The sequence below is a fragment of the Ictalurus furcatus genome, chromosome 14, assembly GCF_023375685.1.
Source record: "Ictalurus furcatus strain D&B chromosome 14, Billie_1.0, whole genome shotgun sequence".
NCBI lineage: Eukaryota > Metazoa > Chordata > Actinopteri > Siluriformes > Ictaluridae > Ictalurus > Ictalurus furcatus.
In genome coordinates this window covers 3398523-3416022 of record NC_071268.1, presented here as the reverse complement: position 1 = coordinate 3416022, position 17500 = coordinate 3398523, and the positions used below count along the sequence as shown (strand labels likewise).

Below are 17500 nucleotides of genomic sequence, written 5' to 3'. Positions count from 1 at the left end.
AGGTAACGGATCGAAAATAAAACTCCTGTGAAGCTCCATCATATTAAACCAAAAGGGTCTTTACAGTTTCCTTTAATAAACCACCAAAACACAATCGTACCGTCGACAACCTGTTTGTTTTGCCATTTTCAAAAAAAACAAAACCCAGAGACAATCTGATAAAGACTTGAATGAGTTACTTTGCATCCAAACCACATGCAAATGCGGTGTTTATGAAAATAATTAAGATGAAAATAATCCGCTGAAAACGGCTGTTAACCCTGAGGGACGGACCGGGCTGCGTGGTCGTAGGTCACCCGACAGGTTTCCCAAACAGAACAGAAGACGCGTGTAATTATTGCACATTATACAGGATAATGCTCCCAGCTCCACAGCTGAAGGGTATTATGGATAAAACGGGGGTTTGATGATTTCTATTCTGGTGCGCCTGTGAGCAAGGGAAAAGTGCGAGGACTGCTCAGCGTCAGCGTTGTGCGCGAGCACAGGGAAGACACGCGAGCCGACAATCGAGCTTCGTTTTTAAGCGCCGTGCAACTCCCGAGGTTTTTGTATTTGGAAAGCGTGTGAAGTCAATACATGAGTTTTTAAGATTCGTCTGCGTCGTACTCGAGAGGTTCAATCACAACGCTGACTCCCTGACCCTAAGTGACGTGTTTGCGGGCGTGAAGCCGGGTGTGTGAAACCTCTCAACCTATCCAGCTTAGGTGTTTAGATTTATTTATTTATTTATTATTTGATAAAAGCCTGCATTTAAGCCCTTCGTTTAAAGCGTGTGAAGTCGGGAGCTTTACTCTGCTCCGAGCGTTCATGTCACAGAATCTGATTCAGTCATGACAGTAAGCATCAGCAAGAAATTTAATTAAACGTCAAAACTAAAGTATTCCTCCACGTTAGCGCAGGAAAAGGAGCATCAGGAGCACTTGGTGTACGTGGTCACCATGTTTCCTCTGCGCTGGGTGACCGTGTGGCAGCGCTGCCGGCCGGCCGAGCCGTGAAACTCGCCGCCGTCCGAGTGTCCGTCGAACGTGAAGAAGTCCGAAAACATATCGAACGGGTCACCGCCGAAAGAGTTCCGGAAGTTTCTTCTGTGCGCCTCTTCGTGGGCTTGAAAGTGGCTCTCGAAATGCCTTTTATGCTGGGAGTGTGTCGGCTGGCCGAAAACATCAAAGTCTCTGAACATGTCCTCGAAATTAAAGCTGAACGGTTGACGGAACTGATCACCCCTGGTTCCTCGCGCGCCCTCTCCGGAGAACCGGCTGCTCCTCATCTGATCATACTCCCGCCTCCTCTTTGCGTCGGACAGCGTCTCGTAAGCTGAGGGACAAAAGAAGGTCGGTTAACGCTCAAAATGGAATACCTGCATACTCGGTTCAGCTTATTTCTAACGCAAAGGAATCATTTCTCAAAAGTGCTTTAAGTACGAACTGGACATTGCTGGAAAGGTGAGTTACATGAACAGAGCAGGAAATTAAACGCACCCTCGGCAATCTCCCTGAACTGTGCCTCTGCGTCCGGGCTTTTGTTCTTGTCTGGGTGATACTTCATGGCCAGTTTGTGGAAGGCTTTCTTGATCTGGCGCTCAGAGGCGTCTTTGGGAACGCCCAGGATTTCGTAGTAATCTTTCTGGGCCAAGATTATTTCAGTGATCATCAGGACGCACACAGCTACAGCGAACACTGACTGGGTTGTGGCCATGGCTGTGCTCACGACTGTAAACAGGAAGGAAATGATGTTGGTTAACAGTTAGTACACACACTTAAATGTCTCTCACACACACATTTTTATGCATTTGAACACAAATAGGAGTTTATTATTTAAGATGTGTTTTAAAGGATCATGGTCTTTAGTCCGTCATCTTCTCGGAGAATGTATTTAAACTAATACTCTGTGGTCAAAATAACAATTATTAGAAATCCTTACTAAAGGTTATAAGATGGTGTTGTTTAGACGACAGACCTTTTAGAAAAGACGTACACTGACAAGGTCGACAAGAAATACAGCATAAAACAATAAAGCCACTCCACTGTGAGAGACTACTCTCAACTCATCGACTCAGTCTGCAGAATCGACTCCGAATCGTTGGAGTCGACTCTCGATTCACACCAGCCTGGAATCGCAGAATCGACTCTTTTGAGTTTCGAGCTCCTGCACAATATAGATGTGTATGGTGTGTTAAAGTCGTTTTAATCTAACTAGGTTAGATTAGATGTCAGAGTTCTTTTATCCGGATTCATGCAGATTGTCCTTATTAAGCGGGGTTTTTCCTGCAACCATGAATTTTGGATTTTTAAACAGTTTATGTGACTGTTTACGTTATAACATCTCAAAACTGCGATACGAGAAATGGCACTGTAGTTTATGACGGAGTGAATAAGTAAACACGTATTTAAAAGACTTACCCGCTGTGTGCTGAGGTGAAGCTGAAGGATAACGCTGAGAGAACAGCTGAGTGCTGACTGCACACCCTACTCGTTTTTTTTTTTTTTTTTTTTCAGGTTTTCGTTGACGCGACATTCCAGTACGACACTGAAGAAAACGCGAGGCCCACGACTCGCACTGTGATTGGTTCGTTGTGACATTATGCGACTCTCCTCTTTGTGATTGGTTTAGGCCTTGAGCGCGTGGACCTGCTCAGCTCTGACGTCAGCTCCACTCCTGAGGCCGCTGCTGGTTTCAGTTCAAAACAACAACCTGCTAACTGAAACTGCTGAAAGGCCAAATGTCGGGTTACTGTGCTGTTTAAGTGTAGAAAGCACTAAAAAAGACAACTAAACAATAAGCTTTGATACAATTCAACAAAGAATGTTAGTCAAAGAGAGTTAATGTTTCTTTTCAACAAAGAAAGTTAATTAAACATTATCTATCTATCTATGCCAATTACTTTGTTTTTGCTATACACTTTAGGTTTGAGATAAAAAGATGAATATGAGAGGATAGAGCAGAATTTCAGCTTTCATTCCCTGATATATTATCTAGATATATTTAAAAAAAACTTAGAACAAACGTGTAGAGCAAATGTGTGGGAACAGACAAGTCTTAAAGTAAATAACACCTAATATTTGGTTGCATATCTCTGCTTTGTGGCTTAGTGGTTTAGTGGTTAGCACGTTGGCTTCACACCGCCAGGGTTGGTCGGGTTGGTGGATTCATGCCCTGTGTGTGCACGTTCTTCTCCGGGTACTCCGGTTTCCTCCCCCAGTCCAAAGACATGTGTGGTAGGCTGATTGGCATGTCCAAAGTGTTTGTAGTGTATGAATGGGTGTGTGAGTGTGTGTGTGATTGAGCCCTGCGATGGACGGGAACCCCATCCAGGGTGTACCCCGCCTTGTGCCCGATGCTCCCTGGTATAGGCTTCAGGTTCCCCGCGACCGGGAAGGATAAGTGGTATAGAAGATGTATGGATGGATCTCTTGCTTTGCAATAACTGCATCAAGCCTGTGACTCACTGACATAGCCAAATTGCTGGTTTCTTCTGTTGTGTTCCTTTTCCAGAATTTTACTGCAGCCTCTTTCAGTTGTTTGTTTCAGAAAGTTTCTCCCTTCAGTCTCCTCTTCAGGAGGTGAAATGCTGCTCAGTTGGGTTTGTTAAGGTCTGGTGATTGACTTGTCCAGTCTAGAACCTTCCACTTTTCCCCCCTGATGAAGTCCTGTGTTGAGGTGGCAGTGTGTTTATTATTGTCTTGCTGCATGATGAAGTTCCTCCTGATTAATTTGAGTGCATTTCTCTGTAAATTGTCAGACAAAATATTCCTGTAAGCTTCTGAATTCATTCTGCTGCTCCATCATGAGTTACATCACCAATAAAGACTAGTGGGAATGTTCCAGAAACAGCCATGCAAGCCCGAAGCCAATCATGAAACTACCTCCAGTGTGCATGGCACCATGCAGGTGTTGTTCCTTACTGAGTTTGTATGTTTTGGATCATGAGAAGATCCTTTCTTTCTCCACACTTTGGCTTTCCATCACTTTTGTGGATAATAATCTTGGTTTCAGGACTTTTGTGGCTCATCTTGTGAATTCCAATCTGGCTTTCTGATTCTTACTGCTGGTGAGTGGTTTGCATCTTGTGGTATGATTTCTGCTCTCAAAGTCTTCTTCGAACGGTGGATTGTGATATCTTCACCCCTATCCTGTGAAGGTTGTTGGTGATGTCACTGACTGTTGTTTTTGTTTTTTCTTCACAGCTCTCACAATGGTTCTGTCAACAGCTGTTGTTGTTTTGCTTGGCCAACCTGTTCGAACACCGGTGGTTTTCAGGACATTCCAAGTTGTTGTTTTGCTTGTGCAATGGCTCTGATATTTTTAACAACAAACGCAGCCTTCAGAGGTGAAACCAATGTCTCAGAGCAACAGGGCAACAACCTGTGCAACAAGAAACACCCATCAGTCACATGTTCCAATATTCTTGGTCACTTGAAAAAATGGGTGGGTTCAAACAAAAAGTAGATGTACATATCAGGAAATGAAAGCTGAAATTCTGATCTATAGATAGATGTGTGTGTGAAACATTTATTGAAACAGTCCCACAAAAAAGTCCCCTGTAATTATGACACAAACTACCGATTGCGAAATACTGCTGACTAATAGCTGAAACAAAGCCCCGCCCCATGAACTCGCAGGTGTGTTGTGATTGGCTGGGAATGTTTTTGATTAGCTCCTGTCTCATTTGCTCTTTTTCTTTCGAATTTCTTTCTTTCTTTCTTTCTTTCTTTTTGCCTAAATGTTTTTGAACCTCAATTTCCGACAGCTAGAATTTTGTAGGTGAATTTTTATAACCTGAAGAAGATTTTTTTTTTTTTACCTTAAAAAAAAATAAAAAAATTCCCAAACATCACGTTCATGCGCGCTGTTTTATTCCGAGCATTACACATTCAGGTTCAGGTTCTGCAGACACTCAATTTCACTCCACAGAAACTCGTAAAACAACGAGTGTACACCTACCCAAACCCATAAACTGCCTCGTTACTGTAGACATGCAAGGCGTGGCCTCGCACAGTCACCTGACCACAGCGCGCATTTCTATTGGCTACTACAGAGTTGTTTTCGTTAGAAACGCGGAAGTAGATGAGTAGGCGCTGTCGGTGTGGTAACGACGGTACATCGGGTTTGATTAAACTGGGTTAGACAGCACACCGAGGAGAATAAAAGGAGACTTGAGTATTGTGTTGATGGTGTAGGAAAGGAGAAGATTGGTGAGTGTCTTTTTTTTTCCACGCCAGGGCTGTGGCAGTGTAGGGAACTCGGCAGTCATCGTACTTCTTTACAGAAGTGTTGTTCCTTACTGAGCTGTGTGAAGTGTTTACACCTGATATCCTCATGGCCTGCTACAGCAGTGCCTCTCAAACTGGACTCTGTCTGTCAAGAAAAGTCATGTATTTAAACCAGTAGCCATATTAAAAGTTGTGATCCTGTGTAACTGCTTTAAAGGACTTTAAGCTCAAACTCCAACAACATGTAGATCTTTAAATAGTATCAGCTAGAGACTCATATTATTATGTTCATAAACCAAATCTCAACTACTCAAAAATCATGTGTGTGTGTATCTATATCTATATCTATATCTATATCTATATATATCTATATATCTATCTATCTATCTATCTATATATATATATATATATATATATATATATATATATATATATATGTGTATGTATAATATATATAATGTATATGTATATGTATGTGTGTGTGTAGAGATGGAGGAGCGGGCTCGCAGCCGATTGCTGCGCTCCAGGACGACCCTGGAGCAGGACATCAAGGCTTCCTACCTCATGGACCACATGATCAGCGATGGGATCCTGACTAGAGATGAGGAGGACCGGGTGCACAGTAAGGTCTGTCCTGCCAGGGTTTGCTTCGTATACATGTATATGTAAGGAGTAGCAATAATATTTTCCTTGTGTTGACACTCACACAGACGCAGCGTACAGGTTAAAAGCGTCTATACTACACTCTAATGTGTACTGTGTGTATCGAATAAACTCGGAATTCCTACTTAAGCAGTCAGGACAGTCTCCTCAACCCTGAGTTCAGCAAGCGACACCAAATCAACATGGCTGCTCCCAGAATCAGCAGTAAAACCCAACAGCACTTCTACAAGTATTCGCTTTAGATCCATCAACATGCATGAGAAAGCTTCGAATTTCTTCCCCATTCCATGGGGCGTGTGCGATATTACGACATGACGCTTAGTACGGTCATGTGACAGTCACTGAAATCTGGAGAAATCCCAAAGCTTATTTCAATTATCTCAAGTTTCTTAATGTGATGTTTTGTTTTTATTGTCGTTTTTTACTCTAAATAGTTGACGGAGTACTTTTACTTGTAAAACGTCGTCTAACATCGATCTTTAGAGTAAAAAAAGCGAGAGCTGGTGTGGAGTGGAAGCTTATTTTTAAACGACGTAGATACAGGACTTAAATGCCTTTGAAGTTAAAAGATTGATCGGTTTTGCTGAGCAACACGTACAGTCTCTTTAAAATCCCACGCTTTGTGTATGTGCAGCTCACCAGGAAGGAGCAGGCAGCAGCACTGTTGGAGATACTGCTGTGCAAAGACAACAGGGCGTACATCTCCTTCTACAACGCGCTGATCCGAGAGCAGTACGGAGACCTGGCCGCTCTGCTTCACAGTGACCTGCCACAGCTCAGTCCCGAAGTGGAAAAGAACAACTTCAATGGGATCTCTTCCTCGGGTAAACCACATATAACTGCCCCCTTTCTTTTACACTGTGTGTGTGTGTGTAAAATATATATATATATATATATATATATCTTCTTCATATCTTACTTTGAGAGGTGAAAACGGGTAGTGTGGGTTTTTGGGTTTTAGAGAGACCAACGGCTGAAGACGTTCAATAGGTATTTTTCGTCATGGCTGCACATGTTTCCTGTACTTCCTGTGTCGGGTCAGTTAGGGCATTTACTTGATTTCCATAAGAGCTCATTTCAAAATATTATCAAAGCTGCAGATTTATTTCCTATGTCGGATTTTCAGTCTGTCAAAAGTTTACATACACATTCGTCTGTTAGTATTTGTTGGAGGTCATCCCCCTCAAGACATCCCCCCCCCCCCCGCAGATGTCTTGAGGTGTTGCGTCAGTATTTCTAGATAATCCTCCGTCAGTCCCTTTTCCAGCAAAACACCCCCACGACGTGGCGCTGCCACCACCATGCGTCACAGTTGGGATGGTGGTGTTTAGATTCAAAGCCATAGCGCTGATTATTATGGCTTGACAGCTTGAGTTTGTTTCATCTGACCAGAGAACACTCCTCCACAAGGCTGGTGAGCTCCTGAAACTTCAGTCTGGCTTTTTTTTTTTTTTTTTTTTAAATTATACTGTTCTGGTCTTTGAGCAAGAGCTTCATCCTCGCTTGACTGGACATGGTGATGTAGGATTCTCTTTAATAGTGTTACATTCTTTGGTACCTCATTCTCCCAAGTCAGGTTGTTGTCTTGGGGTTCAGTTCGGGACCAAAGTTTGTTCATCATTGGGAGTCAGTTTGTGCGTCCTTCCTGTGTAGTCTCAGGATTCAAGGGCAAGAAGACACTTGATTTCACAGCCACAAGTGCATGCCCAATTAACTCCTAATTATGGCACATAGCCAATCTAAATCTTCTAAATCTTTGAAAAGTTTATGTTTATGCGGGATTTTCCTGTTTGGCCCACTCAGTGATTTTTTTTTCTACACTTCAGTTGTAGGCTTTCGACCGTTGTGCGGTAAAGTCTGATTTACGCGCGGTTTAATTTCAGTGCAGGTGATCCTGAGTGAGGGCGGCGTGCCCCAGAGGCCCATGGTGTTTGTGAACCGTCCCGTTCTGCTTAACCTGCTCCGGGAGAAGCTGAGCCGGCTGCAGAACGCTGCCGGATGGGTCACCGTGTTCGGCATGGCCGGATCGGGGAAGTCCGTGATCGCCGCCGAGGCCGTGAGAGATCGGGTGCTGATCAAAGGTATGCTCTAGGTTTATTTATTCGATTTATATTGACGCCAGTTTATTTCGTACTCGTAAACCGTAAAAAAGGGCGTGCACACCACAGCTCATTTGCATTCAGTGACGCCCACAAAACTCCATAAAAGGTAAAAGATTAAATTACCAGCATTAACATTAACGGCAGAGGAATGTTATCCGTCTTATTAAAATGTAGATTGATTTCATTTGCCAGTGACACGCAGCTCTCTCTCCCTCTCTCTCGCTCTCCCTCTCTCTCGCTCTCCCGCTCTCTCGCTCTCCCGCTCTCTCTCTCGCTCTCGCTCTCTCTCTCGCTCTCGCTCTCTCTCTCGCTCTCCCTCTCTCTCTCGCTCTCCCTCTCTCTCTCTCTCTCTCTCTCCCTCTCGCTCTCTCTCTCGCTCTCTCTCGCTCTCTCTCGCTCTCTCTCTCTCTCGCTCCCTCTCTGTCTCTCTCTCTTGTGTGTAGAGTGTTTTCCTGATGGAGTTCACTGGCTGTCAGTTGGGCAGTGTGAGAAAGCAGACCTCCTGGTGAGGATGCAGTCTCTGTGCTTTAGGCTGGAGCAGGGTCAGAGTTCAGAAGCGTGCTCCAGGCCGCCCAGCTCAGTCGAGGAGGCCAAAGAGCGCTTGCGCTTCCTCATGCTGCGCAGATTTCCCAGGTGTGTCTCGGAATTCCAGACATCACACACCCTGATCATCTCCAAAAGTGAAAATCCTACGTAAAATGCGTAAAGGTCGGCAGGTTCGGTAATATAATATAACCAGTGATGAACGCCACCGGATATTGTGGCGATGTAATGGCGTTATATCGCACGAGCCTGGACCCAGTCCGTTTCAGTGAGCTGAAAGCCTCATTCTTCATTACCACACTTGTGATTGCGTCGCAGGTCTCTGCTGATCCTGGACGACGTGTGGGACAGTTACACTCTCAGGGCTTTTGATATCCAGTGCCGAGTGCTCTTTACCACTAGGAACAGCAGTCTGACAGACTCCGTGAGCGGTGGGTTAATGTTTTCCTATTCTTTTATTATTATTATTATTATTATTATTATTTTATTTGAATGTTTTCATGATTCAAAATGCATAGGAAGCATAAACAAACGAATAGCTCTGTGATCCAGAGATAAGGTATTGAAATTCTTTGTGTGTGTGTGTGTGTGTGTGTGTGTGTGTGTGTGTTATTTAAACTATGTGTCTGTAGGTCACAGGTTCAAGGTGCCTGTTGAGAGCGGTCTAGACGACGAGAAAGCTCTGGAAATTCTCGCTCTGTATGTCAACGGGAAATCTCAGAATCTTCCGGAGGAAGCTCGCAGCATTGTGAAAGAATGCAAAGGTATTGTACATACAACAAAGGTTTCAGGCATTTAAACATAGAGGGCCACGGAAAAGTATTTGCACCCCTCCCTTCTGGATTTCCAGTATTTTTGCACATTTGTCACACTCCATAGTGTCACATCCTCATACAACGTCATTTAAAATGTTGTTGTTGTTTTTTAAATTATTATTATTATTAGCATTGAAACTTTAAATAAACGTAATACCTACTTGTGCCACCTTTAGCAGCAACAGCTGCGACCAAACACTTCCGGTAATCTTTCACAGCGTTGTGGAGAAGTTTTGGCCCACTCTTCTTTGTGTTATCACTTTAAGTCAGGCACATTGGAGGACTTCCGAGCACGAGCTGCCCGTTTCAGGTCCCGTCACAACACCTCAACCACTCCAGAATTATAATTTTGCTTCTTCCGAGCCATTCAGTGGTGGACTTGCGCTTCTGCTCCTGGACTTTGGAGCGTTATCTCGCTGTACAACCCAGCTGCGTTTGAGCTTCAGATCAACTATGGCAAATCTCCCAGGTCTTGAAGCAGCGAAGCATCCTCACACCACCACACTACCACCACCATGTTTCACTATTGGTATGATGTTCTTATTGTGGAATGCTGTGTTCGCTTTACAGCAGGACCAATGTCTTCCAAAAAGTTCCACTTTCAATTCATGAGTCCACAGAACAAAAGGCTTGAGGATCATTGAAAGTTTTTTGGTTTATTTTTTTTTGGTTTTTTTTGGGGGGGAAATTTGAGATGAGCCTTTATGTTCCTCTTGTTTAGCAGTGGTGTGTTTACCCTGCAACTCTCTCGTGGATCCCTTTTTTTTTTTTTTTTTTTTTTTTTTTTTTTTCCCCAGTCTCTTTCGAAATGGAGGAATCGGGAACGTTGACTTATGTGAGACGAGTGAGACCTGCAGGTTCTTAGATGTTCGTTTGGGTTCTTTTCTGGCGTCCTGGATGAGTCGCCGATGCGCCCTTGCAGGAATTTTGGCACGCTGACCACTTCTGTTCCAGGGTTTTCTCTACGTGGAGATAATAACTCTCACGGTAGTTCGCTGAAGTCCCAGAGCCTTAGTAATTTGGTTAATGATTTGATTGAGTAACTAAGGGGGCAATTACTTTTTCACACAGTGCCAGATGGTGTTGGATAGCTGCTTTTTTTCCTTCAATAATTGAAGATGATTGTTTGAGCTAATTAACCACGAAGACATGTTTTCATAATATTTTTTTAAGAGAGGTTCCAGCAATACTGGAGTTGACTGCATAAGCATTGCATTATGTATTATTATGGATTAGATGTACTGTTCGCTTTTGAGCTAATAGTTGATTGATTGATACCTTTTATATCTGAAGATGTTGAGATATTTTTGGACTTTAATGATCAGTGCATTTGTCTTTCCCAGGCTCTCCTCTGGTCATATCTCTGATTGGGGCACTGCTCAGAGATTTTCCTGACCGCTGGGGCTACTACCTGGAGCAGCTGAGGAAGAAGAGATTCAAGCGCATACGCAAGTCTTCCTCTTATGACTACGAGGCCCTGGACCAGGCCATGGATGCAAGTCTGCAGGTCCTCGAAGAAGAACACCGAGAGCTCTACAAAGATCTGAGCGTGCTGGAGAAAGATGTCAAAGTTCCTGCCAAGGTCAGCTTGTGACGTAACATCTGCACGTTGACGATGAATTTACACTTTACTCGAACATTCAAGAGAGCAGAAAACCGTCGTGTTTAGGAGCTGGGGGTGGGGGGGCAGGGGGCGGGGGGCGGGGGGTGGAGCCCCGCACGGTAAAGCGGTTACTGAAGGTGAGTAAATGAACGAATGTTCCCTCATTAGGGTGAAGTTCGGTGTGGTTTGTGATTACAGGTGCTTTCTGTGGTGTGGGGTCTCGAGCTGGAGGAGGTGGAAGAAGTCCTCCAGGAGTTTGTGAATAAATCTTTGTTGTTTTGGGATCGTAACCAGCGGCCGTATCTCTACTTCCTGCACGACCTGCAGCTTGACTTCCTGACAGAGCAAAACCGCAGTCAGTTAGCGGTGAGCGCGCAGCATCACTGTACTCCCAGATCCATCCATCCATACATCCATCCATCCATACATCCATCATCCCTCTCTAACATCCATCCATCCCTCTCTAACATCCATCCATCCCTCTCTAACATCCATCCCTCTCTAACATCCATCCATCCATACATCATCCCTCTTTAACATCCATCCCTCTCTAACATCCATCCATCCATACATCCATCCATCCATACATCCATCATCCCTCTCTAACATCCATCCATCCCTCCCTAACATCCATCCCTCCCTAACATCCATCCCTCCCTAACATCCATCCATCCATACATCCATCCCTCCATACATCATCCCTCTCTAACATCCATCCATCCATCCCTCTCTAACATCCATCCCTCTCTAACATCCATCCCTCCATACATCATCCCTCTTTAACATCCATCCCTCTCTAACTTCCATCCATCCCTCTCTAACATCCATCCATCCATACATCATCCCTCTTTAACATCCATCCCTCTCTAACATCCATCCATCCCTCCCTAACATCCATCCCTCCCTAACATCCATCCATCCATACATCATCCCTCTCTAACATCCATCCCTCCCTAACGTCCATCCATCCATACATCATCCCTCTCTAACTTCCATCCATCCCTCTCTAACATCCATCCCTCCCTAACATCCATCCATCCATCCCTCTCTCTCTAACATCCATCCATCTCTAACATACAGCCATCCCTAACATCCATCCCTCCCTCTCTAACTAACATCGCTCTCTAACATCAATCCATCCCTCTCTAACATCCATCCCTCTCTAACATCCATCCCTCTCTAACATCCATCCATCCATACATCCATCCATCCATACATCCATCATCCCTCTCTAACATCCATCCCTCTCTCTCTAACATCCATCCCTCCCTAACATCCATCCATCCATCTCTAACTAACATCCCTCTCTAACATTCATCCATCCATCCATCCCTCTCTAACATCCATCCATCCCTCTCTAACATCCATCCATCCCTCTCTAACATCCATCCATCCCTCTCTAACATCCATCCATCCCTCTCTAACATCCATCCGTCCCTCTCTAACATCCATCTGTCCCTCTCTAACATCCATCCATCCATCGCTAACATCCATCCGTCCCTCTCTAACATCCGTCCCTCTCTAACATCCGTCCCTCTCTAACATCCGTCCATAAATCCCTCTAACATCCATCCATCCCTCTAACATCCATCCATCTCTAACATCCATCCATCTCTAACATCCATCCTTCTCTAACATCCATCCTTCCCTCTCTAACATCCATCCATCCATCCATCCGTCCCTCTCCAACATCCGTCCCTCTCCAACATCCGTCCCTCTCCAACATCCGTCCATCGCTAACATCCATCCATCCATCCATCGCCAACATCCATCCATCCCTCTCTAACTAACATCCATCTGTAACATACATCCTTCTCTAACATCCATCCATTCCTCTCTAACATCCTTCCCTCTCTAACATCCATCCTTCCCTCTCTAACATCCATCCATCCCTCTTTAACATCCATCCGTCCATCGCTAACATCCGTCCATCGCTAACATCCATCCATCCCTCTCTAACATCCATCCCTCTCTAACATCCATCCATCCCTCTCTAACTAACATCCATCTCTAACATCCATCCATCCACCCCTCTCTAACATCCATCTTGAACAGTGATTACTTTCCTTCTCTTGTCTCACGCAGGAGCTTCATAGTAAAGTGGTCTGTCAGTACCAGAAAGCATACGGTAAACTCCCGCCCCTTTCAGCAGACGTGGAAGGATTATATTGGTATCGTTTCTTGCCGCATCACATGGCACGAGCGGGCCTGTCCAAGGTAACTTGTGTACCTGCCGCACATAGAATACACACTTTTACCCCTTTAATAGTTATAAATCAGCAGGACGTATCGGAGACAAATCGTTTATTTCTTCTTTACGTCGTCATATGAAGTTGAAACACGCTCTGTGTTTATATCTCCTGTCTTCACACTCGATAGAAAGGACAGATTGCACTTACACCGCTGTACTTTACCGCTGCGATGCCTTTATTCCAAATCATCCAGTGTTAATCTGTCTCTTTTCCTTCCCAGGAGCTTTATTCCCTCATGTTTTCACTCGACTGGGTGAAAAATAAGGCTCGGGTAATGGGATCCGCCCACTTAATCAACGATTACGTGGAGCACGGGGACATTCTCGACAAAGAGGTATTGTCCTATCTCACTTTACAGCATTTAAATTTCACCGGTATCCGTGTTTACACGAGGGCCCTGTGCTGATGGTTTTAAAATGTGAGCGCCGCCGGTAACGGTGGTTGACGGCGTATTATTACGCAACGCTCGACCACGAACGCCGTAGCGGCGACGGCGAGTCGTAAACGAGACGTTTGGGAATTAAAAGAAGTTGAATGGTGGGAACGTCTTCATGACGTCTGGGATGAAATCCTTCCAGTCCTCCTCAGGACACGATGGGTTAACCTCGAGAGCCTCTTCGGCGTGTTTAAGACTCGTCCTCGTCTTTGTGTTTGTGCTCTTCAGAACAGCGAGGTGAGGCTGCAGTTTCAGGAGTTCCTGTCTTTGAATGGTCATCAGCTGGAGCAGAGGCCGTTCCCTGACGTGGTGCAGCTGGCCCTGGCTCAGCCGCACTCCTCTGAGGTCTACAGGCAGGCTTTACTGCAGGCGCAGGACCGGGCCAGCAGGGGGCAGCTATACGTGGACTGGGTGTACGCCTTCCATACTCGACCGCACACCATATAACAATAAACCAGTTTTTAATACTGAACGCCATCTGACTTACGCGCTGGGTTTGTGACCTCAGGAACAAGAGCAGTCTGGAGAGTCTGTCTCGGCTTGTGCTGCACCCTCACCAGAACTCGGTCTACTACGCGTGCTTCTCTCCAGACGGCCGCAAGATCGCCTCGTGTGGCGCCAGCAAGACACTGCGGGTAAAACCAGGCTGGATTGACTTCATTTTTTGGTTGTGATTTGTAAAATTTTTTTTAAAAAACTTTTTATTTATGTGTGTGTGTGTGTGTGTTTACTCTGCAGGTGTTTAAGAGTACCTCTGGAGAGAAGGTCCTGGAGATCCAGGCTCACGACGATGAAGTTTTGTGCTGTGCCTTCTCCCCTGACGACCGTCAGATAGCGACCTGCTCCAGCGACAGGAAGGTTAAGGTACGATAACCTGACGTTCTTCTCGCATTTCGTCCTCTTTCCTGTCTGTCGGTGTGGCTGGTGTAAATGTACGCTAACTGAAACGTGCGTTCGATTTTATCACAAGGTAAACAAGCGTGTGTTTTTGTGTTTGTGTTGTTCAGATCTGGAATTTAGAGAAAGGCACTCTGGTGCGCGCGTTTGACGTCGAGCACGAGGAGCAGATCAACCACTGTCGGTTCACCAACACGTCCCGGCGCATCCTGCTGGCCACCAGCTCCAACGACAAATTCACCAACACCAAGGTGAGGAGGAGACGAGCGAGATCTTCTGACACAAAGACCATTTTATACCGCTTTCTCGACAGGAAGTAATGCTCTCGTGGCGCCAAGGTCTTGGATATGACCACGGCGTGGTCCGCGTTTCACCCACCGCACAGTCCTTTCCCTTCAAGAACTAATGAAAGAAGTCTGTCTCTTGTCGCAGGTGTGGAACATGAACAGGCAGACGTCTCAGAACACCATGTTCGGACACACCGACGGCGTCAATCACTGTTGCTTCTCTCCAGACGACGCCTATCTCGCCACCTCGTCCAACGATGGAACGCTGAAGGTGTGACTTTATTTCAATAAATAAATAAATAAATAAATTAATTAATAATAAAACCACCTCTCTGTTACTGCCTGTTCCATACAGTGTGTGTGTGTGTGTGTGTGTGTGTGTGTGTGTGTGTGTGTGTGTGTGTGTGTTTCAGCTTTTCGAGGTGGCCTCTGCGAACGAGTGGAAGTCTATCGACATCACCGGTCTGTTTCCGGAGAGCGATGGAGCCAGCGTCTCGGTCAGGTGCAGCACGTGGTCAGCCGACGGCAAGCGCATCATCGGCGCCGCGAAGAACGCCGTGTTTGTAAGCGACCGTTTTAGATTCCGTAGCCCGCGTGTAAAACTCTCGCGTCTGGACGGCGATAACGTGACCGCAGGAGGAGCCAGGTTCTAGCGGGCGTGTTTTCCACCAACCCCGGATGTTTGCGTCAGATTTCCTTTGATGTCGGGTATTAAAACGTGATAAATTAAACGTGGACGACCCACGGGGTGAAATTAAAAGATCTGACGGTACGAGTTTATTTTAGTGTTTTAACACGAGGCGTTTAACAGGAACTGTTATTTAAGTCCTGCGGCTAGTCGATATTTATTTAGTCGATGATCTTGTGTGTATGTGAATGAATATTTTTCACACTTTTCTTAACGTGTGTGTGTGTGTGTGTGTTTGCAGGTATTGGATGTAGGGACCCTGAGCATGTTCCTGGAGATCAGAACAAGCCGTCTAAGCACGGTGCAGTACTGCCAGGCGTGTCCGAACAGCCAGCTACTAGCCTTAGCGCTGTCGCACTACACTGTGGAGGTGTGTTCATATCCGGCGCTCACTGATGATGTCACTGACGATGTCGCTGACACCGCTGTTTCGAACTTTTAATGTGGTCTAGTGTGTGTGTGTGTGTGTGTGTGTGTGTGTGTGTGTGTCATTCACACTGAACAGATGATGCGTCCTAAATAAATACGAATGTTGTATGAACGGTTGTGCTATAGGCCACGCCCACTCCTGGTATGAATTCAAACATACGAAAAGGGATAGAAAACATTCTGAGCACTAAACCTGTGTGTGTGTGTGTGTGTGTGTGTGTTAGCTGTGGGACTTTGAGGTTAATAAGAAGATGGCCGAATGCAACGGTCACCTGAGCTGGGTGCCTTGCGTGCAGTTCTCTCCCGACGGCTCGCTCCTCCTTTCAGCCTCCGACGACCAGACCATCAGAGTGAGTCCCCGTGTGCGCTCTCCTCTCCTCTCCGTCCCTAAATCCGTTCCGTTGAGCCTGATATTTTGTCTCCGTGTGTGTGTGTGTGTGTGTGTGTGTGTGTGTGTTTTGCTGTAGCTGTGGGAGACCGAGCGTGTTCACACATCTTCAGCCGTGGCTCTGAAGAGGGACTTCGACGTCCTCTTCAGTCAGGAGGACCTTACGGTGGCGACGGCTGACAGCCGGAACAGGCTACAGGTACCTGACCAGAGAGAGAGAGAGAGAGAGAGAGAGAGAGAAAAAGAGAGAGCACTGACTTGCTTCAACACTCATGTTCTGCCCTCTCACATTCTATAGCATTTTCTCATTCATAGCCAGCATTTTCATTGCTTTCCTTCCAATAACCATGGGTTTGTTGTGTGTGTGTGTGTTGAGGTGCGTTCGGGCCCAGAGGGTAGGGTACTGCTTGAGACTGCGACACAGAAATCGAGGATTCGTTGCGTGGGTATCTGCAGGCAGTCGCCTATTGTGGCGCTGGGCATGGAGGATGGCAGCGTGCAAGTAAACACACATACACACACACACACACACACACACACACACACACACACACACCTGCAGTATCTCTCTTTGTTTTCCTTATTCCTTTCTCACACACACACACACGTACAGTATCTCTTTCTATTTTTGTCGTTCTCTCTCTCTCTCTCTCTCAGTAGATACCGACGCTGTGCAGAGAACACTGAAAATGTTTTTTTTTGAAGTCTTTTAATTTTTGAATCTTGTTGTTTCATAGTTGCAAACATCAGTGATTTTATGTTAAGTCGTGTAAGTAGTCATAGTCTGAATAACTTGCTCGTGTTGAAGAATCCTGTGCTCGGCACCGCGTTATTCTCCGCCAGTTTAATCAGCCAAAAAGATCTGGATTTTTAATTTTTTATTTTTGGTTGTTGTTGAAGAGGGGAATAAAAAATCCAGGCGTGAATCCTACTCTATATTTATTTAAAAATAATAAATAAAAATTGAAAAGGTGATCTGTGTAGCTTGTGAGTATGCAGTAGCTCGTAAGTCCAGCAGAGGGAAGTGTATACACACATTTATTTATTTATTTATTTATTTATTTATTTATTTATTTATTTTAGTGTTTATATGTGCATGGAAATCCACAACATTTCTATGAGGAGTTCTGGTGTGTATCTAGGTGTGTGTGTGTGTGTGTGTACTTCGTCGCAGGCAGGAAGAATGA

The 17500-nt window shown here is 45.3% G+C and overlaps 2 protein-coding genes across 4 annotated transcripts in view; one reads left to right on the top strand and one right to left on the bottom strand.

The window, feature by feature from the left end:
* The window catches only part of dnajb9b (DnaJ heat shock protein family (Hsp40) member B9b), a 2797-nt gene extending 194 nt beyond the window's left edge, over positions 1-2603 (bottom strand). The window contains exons 1-3 of the mRNA XM_053641273.1: positions 2400-2603; positions 1479-1709; positions 1-1314 (exon numbers count right to left, since the gene is read on the bottom strand). The exon at positions 1-1314 is cut by the window's left edge and continues 194 nt beyond it. Coding sequence (XP_053497248.1) covers positions 911-1314; positions 1479-1709; positions 2400-2514 — 750 coding nt within the window. The 5' untranslated portion in view covers positions 2515-2603 and the 3' untranslated portion in view covers positions 1-910. The remainder of the gene's footprint in view (positions 1315-1478; positions 1710-2399) is intronic.
* Positions 2604-5035: 2432 nt separating this feature from the next.
* apaf1 (apoptotic peptidase activating factor 1) overlaps positions 5036-17500 on the top strand; it is a 29944-nt gene continuing 17479 nt past the window's right edge. Inside the window, exons 1-22 of one of the 3 annotated variants that reach the window (XM_053641270.1) lie at positions 5036-5192; positions 5698-5837; positions 6508-6697; positions 7757-7954; positions 8419-8608; positions 8837-8949; positions 9151-9282; positions 10677-10915; positions 11135-11302; positions 13022-13153; positions 13409-13522; positions 13853-14037; positions 14133-14259; positions 14363-14488; positions 14632-14772; positions 14954-15079; positions 15222-15371; positions 15738-15866; positions 16150-16275; positions 16393-16512; positions 16690-16815; positions 17488-17500. The exon at positions 17488-17500 is cut by the window's right edge and continues 104 nt beyond it. In XM_053641270.1, the coding sequence (XP_053497245.1) occupies positions 5700-5837; positions 6508-6697; positions 7757-7954; positions 8419-8608; positions 8837-8949; positions 9151-9282; positions 10677-10915; positions 11135-11302; positions 13022-13153; positions 13409-13522; positions 13853-14037; positions 14133-14259; positions 14363-14488; positions 14632-14772; positions 14954-15079; positions 15222-15371; positions 15738-15866; positions 16150-16275; positions 16393-16512; positions 16690-16815; positions 17488-17500 (2983 nt within the window). In that variant the 5' untranslated portion in view covers positions 5036-5192; positions 5698-5699. Of the gene's footprint in view, positions 5193-5697; positions 5838-6507; positions 6698-7756; positions 7955-8418; positions 8609-8836; positions 8950-9150; positions 9283-10676; positions 10916-11134; positions 11303-13021; positions 13154-13408; positions 13523-13852; positions 14038-14132; positions 14260-14362; positions 14489-14631; positions 14773-14953; positions 15080-15221; positions 15372-15737; positions 15867-16149; positions 16276-16392; positions 16513-16689; positions 16816-17487 lie in introns of those variants that run through there. The other 2 variants (XM_053641271.1, XM_053641272.1) reach the window with 2 other exon arrangements.